The sequence below is a fragment of the Streptopelia decaocto genome, assembly GCF_964273445.1.
Source record: "Streptopelia decaocto genome assembly, chromosome: 5".
Classification (NCBI taxonomy): domain Eukaryota; kingdom Metazoa; phylum Chordata; class Aves; order Columbiformes; family Columbidae; genus Streptopelia; species Streptopelia decaocto.
Window position 1 is genome coordinate 59,870,729 of NC_138659.1, and position 18,060 is coordinate 59,888,788.

The 18,060-nt window shown below is 38.1% G+C and overlaps 1 protein-coding gene across 1 annotated transcript in view; it reads right to left on the reverse strand.

Annotated features, from left to right (window-relative positions):
• CFAP43 (cilia and flagella associated protein 43) overlaps window positions 1–17,001 on the reverse strand; it is a 45,889-nt gene extending 28,888 nt beyond the window's left edge. Inside the window, exons 1-8 of the mRNA XM_082053055.1 lie at window positions 16,899–17,001; window positions 13,693–13,946; window positions 12,811–12,907; window positions 9,823–9,990; window positions 8,278–8,428; window positions 3,400–3,550; window positions 1,368–1,430; window positions 209–288 (exon numbers count right to left, since the gene is read on the reverse strand). Coding sequence (XP_081909181.1) covers window positions 209–288; window positions 1,368–1,430; window positions 3,400–3,550; window positions 8,278–8,428; window positions 9,823–9,990; window positions 12,811–12,907; window positions 13,693–13,946; window positions 16,899–16,984 — 1,050 coding nt within the window. The 5' untranslated portion in view covers window positions 16,985–17,001. The remainder of the gene's footprint in view (window positions 1–208; window positions 289–1,367; window positions 1,431–3,399; window positions 3,551–8,277; window positions 8,429–9,822; window positions 9,991–12,810; window positions 12,908–13,692; window positions 13,947–16,898) is intronic.
• Between the last annotated feature and the right edge of the window lie 1,059 nt (window positions 17,002–18,060).

Genomic DNA, 18,060 nt, shown 5'->3' on the forward strand with positions numbered 1-18,060 from the left:
CTACAAAAATGGAATGTCTTCCCACTCTGCTCCTCCCCAATATCTTGTCTCATGTCTTAACAAAGAAAATATGTGCAATACCAGAGATGACCTTTATAGTTCTGCAGCCCTCCACTTTTTTCTAACTCCTGTCTTTGAAATGAACTCTGTGAATGTTCTTTGATTTTCATACAATAAAAGTAAGTTAAGAGCATAAAGGATGCCTTACACTTCCAGTTGCATACAGTCCATCTTTACAAAATGCCAAGGAAGATAAAACTGGGTTCTGCAGATCCTTTGGTTTGCCACCTGAGAGCACAAAACCAATGTAAAATATAAAATTTAATTTATTGCAACAATGTGTCTCAACTTCAAATCTGGGATGATTTCCTACCTATGAGTAAAAAGGCTCCATGTGCTATATATTTTTTGGACTTTTTGTGGTGATAATGAAGGAGAAGACTGATATACAGAATTTGATGTGACAGTACTATTGTGGTCTGATGAACTAGAAATTAATTTGAGAAAACACTTCTTTTGTAAAAGCTGCAAACAGCCACATTAAAGTATGAATAACAGAATCATAGAGTCATTTATGCTGGAAGGGACCCTAGAAGGCCTCTGATCCAACTTCTTGCTCAGCACAAAGCCAATTTCAAACTCAGAACCAACTTCCAAGTTAGATCATGTTATCCTGCTGAGGTCTGAATACTCCCAGGAATGGAAATTCCACAGCTTCTCTGGGCAACTTGTCCCAATGTCTGACTACCTTCATTGTGAAAATATATATTTTTTTCTAATATCTACCCAAAATTTCCATTGATGCAAACTGTGTCCTTCACCTGTGTGGTTTTATCTTCCCTCTAACATTCCATTAGGTAGCTGAAGCCATAGTAAAATCCCCCACAGTTCCCCCAGCCCATCTCTGTATGTCATGTACTCAGACTCTCCAATAATCTTTGCGGCCCTGTGCTGAACTTTGTCCATTATGTGTATATTGTGGAGCCCAAAACAAAGTGTTTGAAACAAACACTCCTAAATCCTATCTCGGCCAAATTACAGGTGACTGCAGTTCTAAAAAAAGTCACTAAAACTAAACAGTAGGGAACTCATTCTAGCATCACTTATTCCAATTTAAATTAGAACGATCAGAAATTATTTCACTGCCGCTTTTTCTCCTGAGGCTATTCATTTGTCTGTCTATTAGCACAAAAGTTATTATCATTTGTCATGTAAACATAAAAGATTGTCATCAATGTTTCTTACAGAGGTCAGCGTGAGCTGAGTTTTTCTAACCAGTGGCTTCCAGCTGTGCTCACATATTATTATTCCCAGATCTCACTGGTGTTGCCTAAAAATCTATTAGCTTGATTTGAACAAGGAAATACCTTTCTTTTTTTGTACTTCTTTGTGAACATATGACAGCACGTCCGATATTTTACGTATGCGTTCTGCACAAAAGAAAACAATTTATTACATGAACCTTGTTTACATAAACATTGCACTACAAGTCAGTTGTGTTCCAGTCTAATAAATAAAAGGCCAGGTTCAGTATATTGAATCAAAAATGTGTGTTCTTCGCCAATCTCCACCATTTCTATAATTTATGCAACTAAACAGGCACAGTCTTTCTGTGATTCAGCTTACAGCTGTAAAAGGGAGATCACACTTCTTGGCACAGAGAGTGTACAGATGCAGATTTATGTATCTTCTAGTGCTAAGTTCTGCTATTGTTATTTCTAACCATGTTTTTTAAACTTTTTTTTACTTACAAATAAATCTTCAGCCAGTCTGAAAAAATTGCCCAAGTGGAATGTTGGGGCTGCTTATGATGCTGTTTGCAACATCATAACAGGAATTTCTCATGTGCCCTAAGCTAGACATGCACTTAAACATTCTGCAGTAGGTTTTAAATTAAGCAGAAGCTTCAGTACCATATGAATACAGACAATTGTGTTACACAGTTTTAGGACAGAAGACTCAAAGAAAAATATACAGGCCAAGGAAAAGCTCGAATGGCAAATATTCTTGTTGTCTTCTACCAAACAGGCAAAAACTTTTCTGGTCACACCTCAGCTTTTTAATTTTTGATGATTTCCAACTCCTGATTTGGTAAACTTAAAACTCTAATAATTTCAAAAGCAGAGAAAGAATGCTGCTTTGCTGGGTTTTTAAGAGCAGCTTTCATTTCTGTGGTAACTATCAAAACTGAACAGAGATACAGTACTTTGGGAAACTTGCAGCTTGTTGCAGCTTGAAAGATAATGTATTACATGGCAAAATAAGAAAACAAGCTTAACACCAGCCTGTCCATTAACACTGATTCCATGTTTATTAAAGAAACAGTTCTATGCTGGTCTACAACAGAATATCACCCAGCTCTAGTGTCAGGGAGAAGCAGATTCCAGTACTCCTCACTGAACCAGTGAGCTTCACTTGCACAGTAGGACTGACACCTTCCATCCCTGTAAAGGATGACAGGGTACAAGTTGACGTTGCCAGAACACTTGATGCTGGCTGCATCTCACCATCCTCTGTCTTGGGAGCCCTTGGAATGTGCACACAGGGCAGCACATGGCATGTAGCAGGGGAGAGACCTCAGGATTCCCAGAAAAGAGAAGGTGTGGAATGGGCTGCTGTTGCCAGAAAACTTTAGTCAGTCACCAGCTTGCCACAGATCCCCACAAAAAAAGACAAGTGGAAATATATATAAGGCAGACAAATCACCTTGGCAAGTTGCCATCAATCTGAGGTATATATACTGAATCCTCCCATTCTAGAATAAATTAAAAGCAGGTTTCTTTGTTTGAAGCCAAAGACGTCTTCTGTTCACTCTCTGTGCTTTACACTTTCTGCAGTAAGGTCTGATAGTCTTTACAACCTTGTTTTCATTAGAAAATAGTTTATGTAATAGCTGGAATTCTATTAAGCAACAGTACACTAAATTCAGTTTTGTTGTCTTAAGACTTATCATGAGTCTTCAAAGATGTGTTCTAACATTATCTAACACACCAGATGAGGACAGTCCAGTATTTCATGCAAAATAAAATAAATTATTGGTACTTAACCAATAGTAAAAAGACTGTGTATAGCTGGTATATTAATAGTTTAATGTTAATCTAGTAGAGCTGGTTAGTAAGATCTGGGCTTCTGGAACTATTTTATCAGTTTTGATCTAGTTAGAGCTTTTTCTCCTTTTTTTCCAACGAAAAATGAAAGCCAATAATTGGGTGCTAAAGAAACCAATACAGAAGTTCAAAAGACATTCTCAAATGTTAATCATACTAATAAAAGAAATATGGCTCTACAGTATAGCTTTACAACTTCTGTAGGGTACACAATAGAAGAAAGCAAAAAAAGCTTTCACCTATACACTTTCCTCCCTACTTGAATAAAACACACAATGCAGCTATTTCTTACCGGGTAAAGGTTTTTGTTGGAGAACAGAAACACTGTATGTCTCAGCATTAACTGTCAAAATATATCCTTCTTCACAGCTCACGTAAACTTCTGAGGTTCCAGTCCAGCAGTGGGCAGTAGGATGCACTGTAGGCTTAATATAACTTCTAGGCTTCAGCACAAAGATAAACAAGGTCAATCAACAATTGACAAGTATCTGTACAAGAATTACACACATTTTAAGACAAAAAAAAAAATCTTATAGAGTCTGACCACTTGTATAACATCAGCCTTATTTTATTCAGTCATGCCTTCACTGAGGCCAGTAACTTGAGAAGCAAGAACATTTTCAAGGAAAGTCTGTGATGTGAGATAGTGGTGGAGAATGCAGCTCTCTACCTAGAAACTTGATAAAATGATTGTGATTTTGTTTTAAAACTATATATTTAAAAAATTTAATTATTCTGGATTAATTCTCCAGCACCTGAATCTGTTACAGGTTTGTCCTCTTGCTTGGGAATCCCTCCAGTATCTTCCCTAACCTTGCAAAGATCTTGACCCACAATACCCAGGTCATCTCCCAGTTTTTTCAATGATAAAATTATGATAAAATTCAATACACTAAGCCCCTAGATTTTTTTTTTTTTTAATGTCAGAATAGCATTGGAAGCCCAAATTGAAATGTTTACCCACTATGGCCTTCACCCTGACAAATGCTTTTCAAACTTTTTTTCAGAATAGTCTTCCACTTTGTAGACATAACCTGCACATGTGGTCTTGCATACTTCGCACTATTAAAACACATTTTGTTTATCTTATCATATAAGAGTTTATCTTATCATATAATCCAAATTACTCTGTAAAACAGCTCTGTCAACCTTTGTGTCATCTGCAAATTAATTCTAGAAATATCCCTGCCAGACTTCCCATGTGCCTTGAATTTCATTTCACTAAATCTCATAAATCCTTCATCCATATAACACAAAGCACAGAACTTCTCCACCAAACATTATTAAAGACAGTGACCTGCTCAGATACAACAGTAATAGGGGTCATATAAATATCATGATAGAAAGAACCAGGTTGAAGAGAATTCAGGGAAAGGGAGAGGGGAACAAAACACAAGAAAACCTTGGGAGAACATTTAAAAGAGAAGATTCGAAGAAGCATGCATGTCACCAGAAGTGGTGAGGAACACTAGACAATATGATAGATCAAAAAAAAAAGAGACTATAATTCTGTAAAACACCTGCTGTGTCACTAAAGTTTCCATAAAAAGAGGAAATATGGATGGACTTGTGATGAAAACACAGGACAGAAATTCACAAGTACCTGGATTTCATTAGTAAAATATGCCAAGGACTTGCTATGTGATTCTGGGTAAGTAACTTACTCTTTTTTTATGCTTACAAAGCATTCTGAATTTCTCAGGGGAAAATATTAGAGAAATAAAGTATATTAACACTCACTTTATAAATCAAATGGGACTAGCAGTAATAAATCTATGACAAATGGGGCTTTACATCATACAGAGAAACTTTTAATATAGGCATTTTCACTGATTTTATGAGGCTTGAACATCACAAATCTTTGGGAAGGTTGTCACTGAAATACTTTGAATCAGAAGCTTCCTGTATAAAGGCAACTACTGCAATGTTCTTTTGTACCTGCTGTCATTTACATACTGTCTTCACACATAAAACAGATAAAATATGCTAATCCAAGAATGAGATTATGTAAATCTCAAACCAGGGTGCTTCTTGAACTATGCATTGGCACAGAGGTGCATAATAACAACAACAACAACAACAATAATAATAATAATGCCAGCTTCTTTTGAACTTCTCTGCCTTTTGAGTGGAACCTCTTCAGGGAAAAAATATCCAGGATGGATCCTTGTCATGAAAAGTTTTATAAAAAGACAGTGGAATAAAATTGGTACTGGGGATGAAGTGGAATCAAATGGACTTGTAGATCTGTAAACTTGTAAATATGTAAAGCATATTTAGAAAATAGGCCCCAGCTGTAAGAAATATTGAAACAAAACTAAATCATTCTAATGCAAGAAAAGGATTGAAAGCTGTAGAACATTTCAATTCTTTTCCTTCTGCTGCCCCACTGTGGTTACACTTCGGTACATACCCGGCCCCAGCATGTTCTAGAGTATGGAACCCCAACACATTTCAAAGGAGAAAACAAGTGCCCTGGCAATGGGCTCACTTTTCTTACTTGTGTCTCGTACATTCCTTAGGAGCGGGCTACAGCCTCCAAGGACCATGGACAGGCTGAGGACAACTCCTTTAAATAGCAGTCTAAATAAATAATTCTCCACTTTAGATGCTTACATCAACATGAAAAACATCCATTTTAGCCGACTCAGATTTAGTGATAAAGAACAAAAATCCTTCTGCCAAATTCTGCAGAGATGGGGAGAGCTTCATCAAGCCATGATACTATTCCCACTGCATTCAACTGAACGAAATTCATTAACCACCACAGGAGAAGCAGATTGTCTCTTACTAATTAAAAAAGTACTGATGATAGTAGAGAGAAAAATAACTCCAAGGTATTTACAAATGTCAAGGCACAATTTTTAGGCCAGAGTCACTTAACTGCTCATGGACATGTGTAATGGTATACAAATTATCAGCAACAATAACCATTGATACACCTGCTGCAGCAGGGTGTCAGTTGATAAAGACGGTGAGGAATGGTTGTTATAGCACCTTTATTTCGGACAGGCTGGTCCATTACAGCAACTGTAGTCCAAAGACATCTGGATATCTGAGGAACTCAGCAAGTTCAGTCATTTCAATCTCTCTCAAGCGCATTAGGCACCTTTTGAAGGGTCATGATAAAACAATATTTCAAAGAAGCATCTTCTCTATCAAGTATATTCTGACCAACTTGTGCAAGAATTGCTTTGCTAAAGCCATATGTTCCATGTTGGGGTGCTGGAAGGGGGTGCTTAACCTGACAAGATGTGTGTGGTTCTGCCCGCAGTGTGGGAGGTTACAAGATTTAGTAGTGGCTCAGTTTTTCGGCTAGGTTACAGATGGAGCATATGTGCACAGGCATGCATGGAAGGGAGAATCAGCGAAGTAAGGCACAAAAAATGCAGGTCCTGCAAAAGATTACTCACTTATCACAGTCTTGAGAAAGGCAAAAAGATGCCAGGAATTGACTCAGTGCCTCCTAGTGCTAAACTGTGCATGTAGCACCTCACAATTTAGTACACACGAAATTACATACCACCACAACAGCAAAGGGAACAATAAGAGCTTGCATTCCTGCAAAAACTCTGTATTGCTAAATAACCTGATGTTCATTATTTTGTCAATATTCACAACCAAAATACACTCATCTAAGGAACTTGGACAGTAAATAAGTATCAAAATATTTACCATGCAATTTGAAAGAAAAGGAAATATTTGTCAAAGACAATCTACTCTTACTCCAGAAATATTTCTGTATAAGGAGAACACAATCACCTTGGAGGTACTAAGAAGAAATACAGATTTTTCTGAAAGTAGTTGGGAATGCGAATACCCCATAGCGGTGTCTAGTATGGTTGAAAGCACCAACATGTCCATGTGGAAAAGTTCACTGCATGGTTCTGCAAGCTCAAGAACCTACCATTCCTGAATGGAATAAAATCCATTCAATGACAGACAAATTCTATGAAGCCTCACAGCCCTAATATGGCAGTTGTTTTTTTCCCCAATATCCCTTGCAATTTACTTTACAGACTAAAGAACAAAGTATTTTTTTGCAGTTCATCATCTGCACATAAGAGGCAGTAAGGCAGAAGAAAAAGGCAATGCCCCTGATGAGCATATATTATCTTCATTTTCCATGTTCTAAGTGATCTGAAATATAAGCAGCTCATGTGTAATTAGAGTCAGTAGAGGATGTTTGTTTGTAGCTATCAATTGTCCCAGAAACCAAGAGCATCAGCAGTCACACAGTTAAAAACCTCTGTGAATCTGAATGCATGAAGCTGTGAAAAGAGGATGAGGTCAGGAAAGTGTAATTCCCTGGTTTTATTTTTTTTTCTGCTTTACAAGAGAAGTTTGTGGCAGAAACCTGTGGTATACTAATTTGATAATACAGAACTCACATTTGTCCCTTGAAAAGATGCAGTATAATGCCAGTGTCATCTTACACATGTTAGTTTTGGTGTCTCATATCTATCACAAGTTACCAAATAGAAATTGATGGTCTTAATTTTAGAAGAGAATCCCAGATTTGCAAGTTAAATGTTTTCACACTGGCAGATGGTTGTAGTTGGTAGTCAGGTGAAAGTAATTTTCAAACAAAATGTGAATACTTTTGAAGCATCTCAAAAGAAGCATCTCAAGGGAGGCTAACAAGTAAATGATCAAATACAAGTGAGACAAATGGGCAGATCCAACATTGACATTGATATGGAAATGCATTTCAGAAGCAGAGGTTGCTGTCTGGAATAAAGCCTTCAATGTTTCCATAGTGTAAAACACTTTCAGAATCAAAAAGAAAACAATTCCCAAAGGGATGTAAGGTTACCCGAAGGAGAATAGGTTTTCAAGGTTTCAGCGGCTCGTATTACTTTGGGCATGCTTAAATGCTGATGTGTTTATGCTGCTTCTGAGATATAGATTAGTACTTCTGCTGCACAGATATATTACTATGCTAGGACCAGTGTCAGAAATCTCTACATTGTACTGCACTGTGCAGCAGCAGCATGCCTTGTAAGTCTCCTATCAAAATGGATTTTTAAAATGTTGTTGAGACAACTGATCTATTTACTGGGTTGTACCTGTTGAACAGACATTAAAATTATTAATTTATTAACACCTATTCGTATAAAACCCACAACAACTTGGAATAGTAGAAAGGAAAAAAAAAAGCAATAGCTACCATGAATGTTTCTGCTTCATCTCCTACCAGTCCAGCAATGGCTGAAACTGGCAAATCTGGGCCATAGTATCGATTTTCACTATGAGAAACTGGGAAAAACAGCTCTTCATGAGGATTCACGGACCCTCGTTCATCGGGCAGTTTCACAGGGCTGTGAAAAAGCAAGAGACACTGTCTGAGAAGACATTATGAATAGTAAATGCTGACACAAAACTGAGAAGCATGTTTTCAAAACTTTGAGACACCAACTCAGTTAAGTTCCATTGCTCTGCAAGAGTAATGGAAGATTGTTGTAGACAATCATTCTACATGGCACATTCCATTTCACTGAAAAGTAATAGTAATTCTACAACACAAGAGGAATGTTCCTAACCGGCAGAAACAGATTGCCACGTTCTAGCTCAGTATATTTTCTTGTTGCCTTGTAAAAAAAAAAAACTACTCTATGTTGCTGTTTCCTTATTAACCAGGATTAATAAAGTCACACACCTAACTTGCATATGCTGTGAGGATTCATGCTTAAGTTTATCTGGAGAAAGCTTAACGATGATGAAAAATTACTTGTAGTATTTGCCTGCTGTACCCTTGTAATTGGCATGAGTGGCTGTTACAATGCAGGACTTGAGGATTCTATAGTTTACAAACTATGTTGATTTATAACTTGGAAAAATATATGTAAAATACACTATTCTCAGTGGAGGTTTAACCTCTACTGAATGGAATGAAAAGTGAGAAAAAAGGAGTGTATATGTATTTTCACATGTGTACTGTATAATGATGAAAGGCAAAAAAACCCTTCAATAGTCTCTTCAGATTTCAAATTAAGGTCTTGTCTATATTTTCACTAGCATAACTGTGTCAATGGCAATATGTTGGTTATATTTGCAGTTAACAAGATGAAACACACTTGGGAATTGTAGAATAGCTGTCACTGAAACAGCTTAGATATTATATTTCAAGGACTCTAACTTGAATGGTACATAATATAACAAACATTTTAGCAAAAATAAATTCTGTAATATGTTTGCTGTACCAAGCGCATTGCATTCACCAAGCCATGCCCTCTGGACCTGTAAACTGGCCACACAAGCTGGAAATAACACAGAAAACTGATACTGCTTTTGGTACAATTTGTGATCACAACAACATATGGTTTAACTATGCTAACTGTGAAGCAACTTGATCCAAATTTGGTGGTTTCATAAGTGCAAAAGTAATGCTCAACATGGCCACTTGCAGGAAAGCAGTCTAGGCACTACCTTAATTCAGTCATACAACTTTCGATAGAGGCTGCCAAAGCAGCTGATTAGTATTAGCTTAATGATGTGCATACTCTGGACATGTGAGTGCCAAGAAACAAAATCATAAGTTCAATTCACTTGATTGACTAGACAGATTCACACTGCTTGTGATTAAGCAATTACTGGTTGCAATTGCGAGGTGAACTAAATTGGATTAAATTATTTGCGAACAGATGTAGGCTAGTTTTAGTTATTGAAATATACTTCTAGATCTTTCTCTTAACCTGAAGGGTGCTCCGCTTACTTTTGCTTAAGGAGATGTTCGTCATTACTCCTTTCAATAAGCCAGATAGTAACAGAGCTCTCACTAACAAGACACAGTTGTTGCCAATTCGTAGGGTTAAAACTTAGAGAGGTTGCGGTTACCCCTGGCTGAGACCCACTGCACAGGAGGAGATTTTCTTTCCAGTTCCTGTATTAAGAAGAGTAAAAGAAAATAAAATCTATTAAATAAGTCAAAAGCATTCAAGCCAAATATCTGGATGTGATTATGACTGACATTCAAGATCAAGACTGGAAAACAAATACGTCATCACTGATAAAAAATTTCTGCTGTCAAACAAGCTTGGTCCTCTTGAGAATGAAAAGGAGGTAATTAATCAGCCACACATATAATTAGTACTGCTACAAAAAAAAAAAAAAAGAAAATTGAAGAGTAAAATAATTTTGAACACTGAAATTTTAGAAACACTATCATGCACTTCCTTTTCTGAAAAGACCAACAGAGTCAAGAGACATGGATTTTTTTTCATCAGTCCCATCAGTGACATGAATGGGCCCAAACAATTAACTCTTCAGCACCCCAGACATCAGCCTTGCTTTTCCAATCCCTAAAATAATGGCTATGTTTGCAGGCTTGCAGCTGGAAGGTATTGTAGTTAGGAAATAAAACACAGTCAGCTTGTGATTATCTATGGATGAATTACTTAGGTAATACAGTAATTGTGTTGTGAATGCAGACGTACAGTCTGTGGCTGCATTAACTAACTTGAACACAAAAGGGAGCAGAATTTGTGTGGGGCTGTTACATATAGCTGACACAAGCCTGGGAATCTGCTTTCCACTGATTTTCCTTTGTCCACTGCAACCTATGTTCTCACTATCTAATTTGCAGATTTCTCTGTTATCCAGATAAATTCTTCACTACATTTGCATTCTTAGGCGCTGTCCAAGAACTGATTAACATCATTTGAAGAAAATGGTTTTGAATTTTTTTTTTATGTCTTAGAGAATATATCCGACTGTTAATCCAAATAACGTTTATAACTTTAGTATTTTTCATTACTGCTGATAGGAAAAAAAAAAACAAACTAAAATGCATACACTGCTGTAAATGGACTTAGTATAATCCTTTTGTTCTGGCCTACAATAACTTCACTTACGGAAATAGATAAGGATGCAAGACAATGGTGAATACTGATAGCATGTGCAAAAGAAGAGAAGTACTCACACATACACAGTAACTCTCATTAAAATTTCAGAAAGCTGTAAGCTGCAGTTCTGACTTTAGAGATATCAGTGTAGCGCTCTCTCTAAAGATCTGTCAGCGTGTTCTCATCTCATGCCTAACAGATAGTGCCAACACTCTTATAGAAGATAATTTGTTAAGATCTGAAACTATATGGTACGTGTATCTGAAAAATAATCTGGCATTAAGCCTCTCCTTTGAACAAAAAAGGATAAATATCTAGGGATAAAACATCTCAGATGAAAGGCAGCTTTTAATTATCCATAATCTTTCTATATTTTGAGACTGACATAACTTTCACATCATCTCTTATTCTTCTGATTCCAAAGTATCTGCTTATAATACAGGAACTGTGATTGCAATCACACATTAAGAAGCCTAAACATTGAGATTTCTTTTATCTGTACACACACTTTTCTACAATGAATGCACAATATAATCCAAGTGCAAAAATGAAGGTCCTAATCTCACACTAAATTGACAATCCACTGTTCAATTTATTATAAATTCTAAGTTTAATACTGTAAGGTAGTTCTGTTTTGTTACTGAATTCTTTCTGACTGGAATCTAGAATGGTTCTTTTGTCACAATTAGCTGCTGATCGTAACATTCATGCTGATTCAAACAGGTTTAAATTGTTTGGCCTTGGAAATTGCCACTACTGTGAAGCATTTAAACATTTCTACACATTTCCATTTTTAAGAACAATCTAGAGAAGTCTTTCAATATGGTGGATTTTTGTTTTAGTGCACACAATGAACACATTAGACCATGCGTGTTGTTTCTGCTCTATGTGATAACACATAAGCTCTTCAGGCCAGCAGGGCTCTCTTGTTGGCTTCTACTGTGACATACAGAGAGACATCCTTCCTGAACTACTGGCTACAATCAGAGCTCACAACAAACATTCTTCTTCATAAGGGATAAAGAAGACCCATCTGCAATGGTGTTTACTGTCATCACTAAAATTCTGAAGTTACAGGAGTTTCTGACTCTTCCCTAATTATTGTACAAGAAAGGTCACATTTAAATCAGGAGTATACAGAATATTCCTTGCATGTCCTTGCTTGCCTGCCTCCTACTCCACCCTCCCTATCTGTTTTGAAGAAGTGCTCAGACTCTAGTGTAAACAGGGACTTGCTGACAATGGAGATAAGAGCAAGATTATATTTTTACAGAACAATGTTTTAAAAAGAAATATTCTCCCTTTCTGTATCTGCATTGTATTATATAATATTTCTTTTCATGACAATGAGCAGTATAATTATGATCTAAACCAGTGAGCCATGGTAGTGTAATTGCTGAGCAAAACTGTCAGACAGAACTAAGATCAAGCACAAGTAATTAAGAGAACCACTGAACAACAGGGAGACAAAAAAAGTAGAAATAGACTTTAGAACTCTTTTCCTCTTTTCAGCAGGCAACTTTATTTCATAAACAGCACGGTACTCAAATTCCAAGGGTGAACAGATAATTGACTGACACCGAAGACTTTAGAAGTACTCCAAAACCACAGAATTTCGAAACAAAAAGACGACAGTTGTAGCAAAGTAATCATAATTTTGACTTATGGTTACCAATGCTAGAAAATAAACAGCAAATTTGGTACAGAAAGTTTGCAGACAATGAAAGTTTGCAGAAGAAGAAAGGAAATTAAGGGAACCAGAGTGAATTCTACATTTGTTAATTTATGCTAAAACAGCACACAGGCAAAACTACGAATGAAATGTAAATGATATTAGAGAACTTTTTTTCCACTCTTACCATACTGAAAGAACAAATTCTGGAATTGAAGAGTAACTGGCTAGATATGGGCCTGTGAAACTAAACGCAAGTAAGGTGTAGTCCAGTTGAGTATTACCTGAAATGTAAAAATAAAAAGAATGGTCTTTAATTGCCCTGGACTTTACTGTATACTATCACAGATAGAATAGTCTTCTCGTTTTCTCTATATCGACTTCCAACTTTTCAAAGACATTCTTCAGGCTCCTGATTCCTTCACTCCAGATTATTGTTTTGATTTGATCATTAAAAAGTTCACTATGTAGCACTGCTTGGAATTTTTAAAAATTTTCAATAATACCTTAAATCTGTAAAATACCCTAACATCCTTTGCAGTCATACTTTCATTCATACACATGAAATAAGCAAGTAGTATGATCCTTATTTAAACAGCAAGGAAACAGAAACATAGATAGGTTGAGTAATTTAACTAAGCAGAGAAATGTTATGAGGCAGGCAAAAATATACATTGGATCCCAGGCTCCAAATTTTAACTGCAAGAGCCCCCATTTCTCTCACATCTTAGATTTCTCAATGTAGCTTTCAGCAGCCTGCTTGGGAGCCTACTGCAGCATGAGGGTTTTTTTTGTTATTCTGACTGTATTTTCCTAAAATGAATTCCATTTCATTCCATTAGTTTTCTCTTTAAAACAGCTCCATTCTATATTGTCATATTCCTTAGCTTAAGCCTAACTAAAAGTAGTGCAGTGGAAAATTCCTCCCACTGCTTTCCACACATGTTGTCATGATACAAGTTTCCTGTCACACTGTTTTTCAAGTCTTACTAAAAAAATCCTTCAGAAGCTAGAGGATTTAAGTATTGTTTCAATGAAATGGTGACAGGGATGGTTACCACATTACTACCTTTTAATTCTGCCAGTTTACTCAGTTCTGGAAAAGTGTAGATATATATGATGGGATTCAGCTTCCGGTCTGAAAAGGCCACCACTTGTCTGTTGGCATTCGCTGCAAAGGCTCCCACCTGGCCAGTCTGACACTGCAGCACCGTCGTCTCCCTTGTTTCAATGTCCCGGAAGAGGATGTAATTGCCACAGGGGTAGCAGACAGTTTGATTGTTGATAAAGCCAAAGTTCTTCTTTGGGAATCCTTGAACCCAACTTAAGAAAGAGCAACTGAATGTTATAACATTAACCAAAGACATACACATCTCAAAATACTGTGATAAAGGGTATGTTGTAGCTTAAGTTACACTGAACTGATGCTTGGGATAGGTTAGTCTCATCCTCATACCAATGTTGCAAAACCACAATAACTTCAAGATTTAATATTATGAATCATTAGTTCAGTGTTTCCAAAAACATAGTCAATCTTACCCTGATGGAGCAAAAAGGACTGTCACAGGAATGTGAAGAGATGCTTATATTTCCTTCAGTTTTCACTAAAAAGGAAGTTAACCAGTTCACAGGCTCTGTTCTTGTTTTCAGACATCATAGTAACAGAGTATACCTTTATTATGAAAGAGGTACACAGGTACAATCCATACCTTGCACCTTTTCATATTGCATAGTTCATCTCATTCCCATAAAATAAAAACTACAAAGGCATGACTTGTGTTTATATGAACCTAACCAGAAGGTCTGTTCTGCTTTAAAGATACTAGTACTTTAACATGGTAAAACTTAACATGGTGAAACTTTTGCTACACAATGTAAACAAGATGTGTTACACAAGAACTGAAATAAATTACTGAAGAGGAGTCAGCTTACAAACTTACAATCTATCAACAAATTCATCACTGCCTGCAGATATTTTTGCCTTTCAGAAACTGTGTGGATGAACAGCAAGGTCCTCTTACAAAAGGGATTTGCATTTACCATTAAGTGAAGATGGCTGACCAAGCCACAGCTTAGCTGGCTAGCTCCATGACAGAAAAGTTTCAGTTAAGTAACACACTCCCTCTGTGTACAGCACAGCTGTTGGCACCTTCCAATTTCTATCCAGAAACTTTCCATGTCCTCTTCCAAATAAGCACATTTGACTGGAAGAGATCTTCGTCCCCTGCGGTTGCAAGCAGCATTTTTACACTCCTTTCATGAACATGTCAGTCATAAGATCAGATCAGCTGCCGATCCTCTCTACTCCTGCTAGAAGATTGTACTACACCCTCAGCACTTCATAGTTAGGAACATTTTTAAATGACTAGTCTTAAGATATTTATATCTAGCAATAACTTCTCATTATCTTTTCGGAGTATTTTCTGCTTTTGGCCTCTTCTGCTACACACCAGAGGAGTAAGTGTAGCCAGAGGGGAGTGGGAGCACACTGACTACGTGCTCGTGCAGATGAACTGAATGCCATAGCAACAAAGAGGAGACATTTCAGCTGACAAATGTTTTTTCCAGACCTTTTACACAAAGACAAGATGTATGAAGTGCCACAGCACATAAGCAGACCTTTATGAACACGCTCAGAGGACCAGCTCTAGGCTTTTCTCTAACACTAGATCTGAATCAGTGGAAACGAACCATTTTAACTTCTGTTTGTGGGGGTAAAAAGAAATCTAGAAAACATTTATGCAGGGACAAATTAATGGGATGACAGTGTAATTTATCATCCTTATAACTAGTAAAAGCTAAAGGGGACAAGGATTTAGGTTGTTATCTGATATCAGCTATAACTGGTGCAGTACACACTAGGTCAGATAATTAGCCACAGCTCACCCACATGTTTACCATGCTGTGTCTGTCTCCAGTTTTGTATAAGCATTGTGTCACAAGCATTTGTCATAAACTTTGCTAGCTAATGCAATGTAGATGGGGCAAAATAATTAGAGTTGCTTGGAAATTACCTTACACAGCATTTTGCCACTGAAAAACAAGTTTTACGAAAACATGAGTTTTGTCAAAGTTTCATGTTTTCTGCAGAAACAAAACACAGAATTGCAATTGACCACTGCAAAATAATTTGTCACTTTCTTCTAAAACTGATATACATACTACTGCTGATAATATTAATTTATAAGAAATGCAAACTTTAAGCATTCTGTTCTATGGAAATTGGCTTTGCTTCACATTCCAAAGGGCTTAAATTATTTTTAAATTTTGCATAATATTTTCATTTCGCAATGGTGTTTCCACAAAGCAGAAAACCTGGGTAACAGCTCTTCCAAGTAACACCATTTTGCAGAAGGGACCTGCCCTGAATAGCAATGACACACTTCAGATGGTATTTTTCTATTCTGCAAGTATCAGAACAGTTAAGGCTGTAGCCTGTTTCTTCCATTACTAGAACAATTAATTTGCTTTCCACTGAAAAGTGCTGTACCTATAGTTAAGGATTTATATCTCCCATATTGGTCATAAATGTTGATGAAACAGCTGAAATACTTAAAACAGACAAGGAAGTTTAAACATCTGTCCCACAACAGAAAAAGTGACCAAACATCCTTGATTGCTGTGAAGGTCTCAGCCAAGGTGGGGTAGGAAGGGCTTAACTTATCTACGGCTCCTGTTTGTTCAGCACTAAAAAGCAAACTGTTGGACTGCCAAGAGCTCTGAAAGTGTTATTCTATACATAGTGTTGGTTATATTTGTGGAAAATGGAAATCTGAAAGTCTCTGATGTGCAGGTTAAGAGAGAAAGGCAGAAGTGAGGACTTACAATACCAGGAAAACTAAGAGCCATGGCAGAAGATAGTGACAGTGAGGTTTAGGAGGTACAGAACAGCCAAGGAAATTCTAGAGGTTGAAGTAGCCTGAGTAAAGCAGAAGAGAGATGCGGTCATGGGCAGACCTGAACTGCATGGGTTCGCAAGGCCAGGCACTGAGAAAGAGAACCCAACATGTTCCAGGAGTTCAGCAGGATTGCACAGGGCCAGAACCACTACACAGGAAGGGGCAACAACTCAGGCCAAACTTCTCACCAACTTATCAAGCCCCAGCTTAAAACTAGTCAGGGTTGCTCACTCCTCATTTCAGAGCCTCTCTGTACTAAGGGCGGAGTACCCAAGTTTCACCCGTATCCACCAAAGGACAGGACACCCCGCCAGGGCCGAGGGGCTCCGGCATTTACGGAGGTCCGAAGGGCGCGGGTTGTTCCGGCCGCCCCCACCTCACTTCCAGCGCAGCCTCCTCGGCCGAGGAGCAGCAGCGACCCCCCAGGGGCTCGGTACGAGGCTCCCGACCGGCCGGCTCCATCCGCTGCTCAACGCCACCCGCCCGTTTACACCGGTCTCTTAGAAACAAGAACGGCCCCTGCCATTAGCTAAGGCACCGCCTCCCGCCAGCCTTAAAACAGACAGTTGATTGGCCTGCACCCCTGCGCCAACCAACCAATGAGCACGGGCGGGTATTTAAAGGGCCAGCAGCCCTAGTGAAAGGAGCGCGAGAGCCTCTTCTGCTGGGCTAGAGGTGGCAAAGTGATGAGACCAGCTATCTGCAGCAGATCTCACTGTTCTCACCCAGGCACCGACCTGTGCCTAATGGGGTAATTCTGCCTGTGAGTCATCATTATCTGTGGCCTTTAACCTGGGTATTGTTTGCTGCTGTGTTTTGAAAGCAGGTGGCTTTACCTGTCATAGGCATGAGTCTGCCTTGGGGCAATGACTGTGAGTTCTTTCCCATAGCCACCCCTTCCTGCAGCTCTGCACTTTGCTATTCTCATCCCACCAGCCTCCCACTTAGTGAGACAACTGTACCTCTTCTCCCATTGCTTCTCTTGCTTTTCCTCTATGAGGTACCACAGTTGTTTTTGGGACATGTAAGACTGTTCTTGAAGATCCAAAGAGAGTTGAGGAGAAGCTGACTACTGGAAAGAAGAAAAAGTACAGCTATGGTTTTTCTTTATATCTTTAGGGCTTTTAGCATGATAACGCAGTAAGAAACCTCCATCACTTTTAGAAGCAAAATTAACAATAATATCTACTTTTCCCTTTCCTAAAGGGATAAATGTTATTTACAGTATCTCACTGTAGTCAGTTAATTATTACTTATCTGTACAGTGGCCATGTGTGGCTTTGTGATATTGCTGCACACCCACAGCACCCTGCAGCAAGAGTGGAGAGGGGCACACCTGTCTGGTGGGTGCAGCACAAGCCTGTGCCCTACATCTTACCTCCACAGCTGCTCTGCATGTCATGCAAAACCAAGATAGCATGAGGAAATGGGTTTATTTTTTCCATGGTGGCTTTGAGGGGCTATTGTAGCTCTCATATTTTGTGAGGCTGCTTTAGGCTCCTATGTGCCTGTCTCTGGGCTGTGAGTTAGCAGACTGC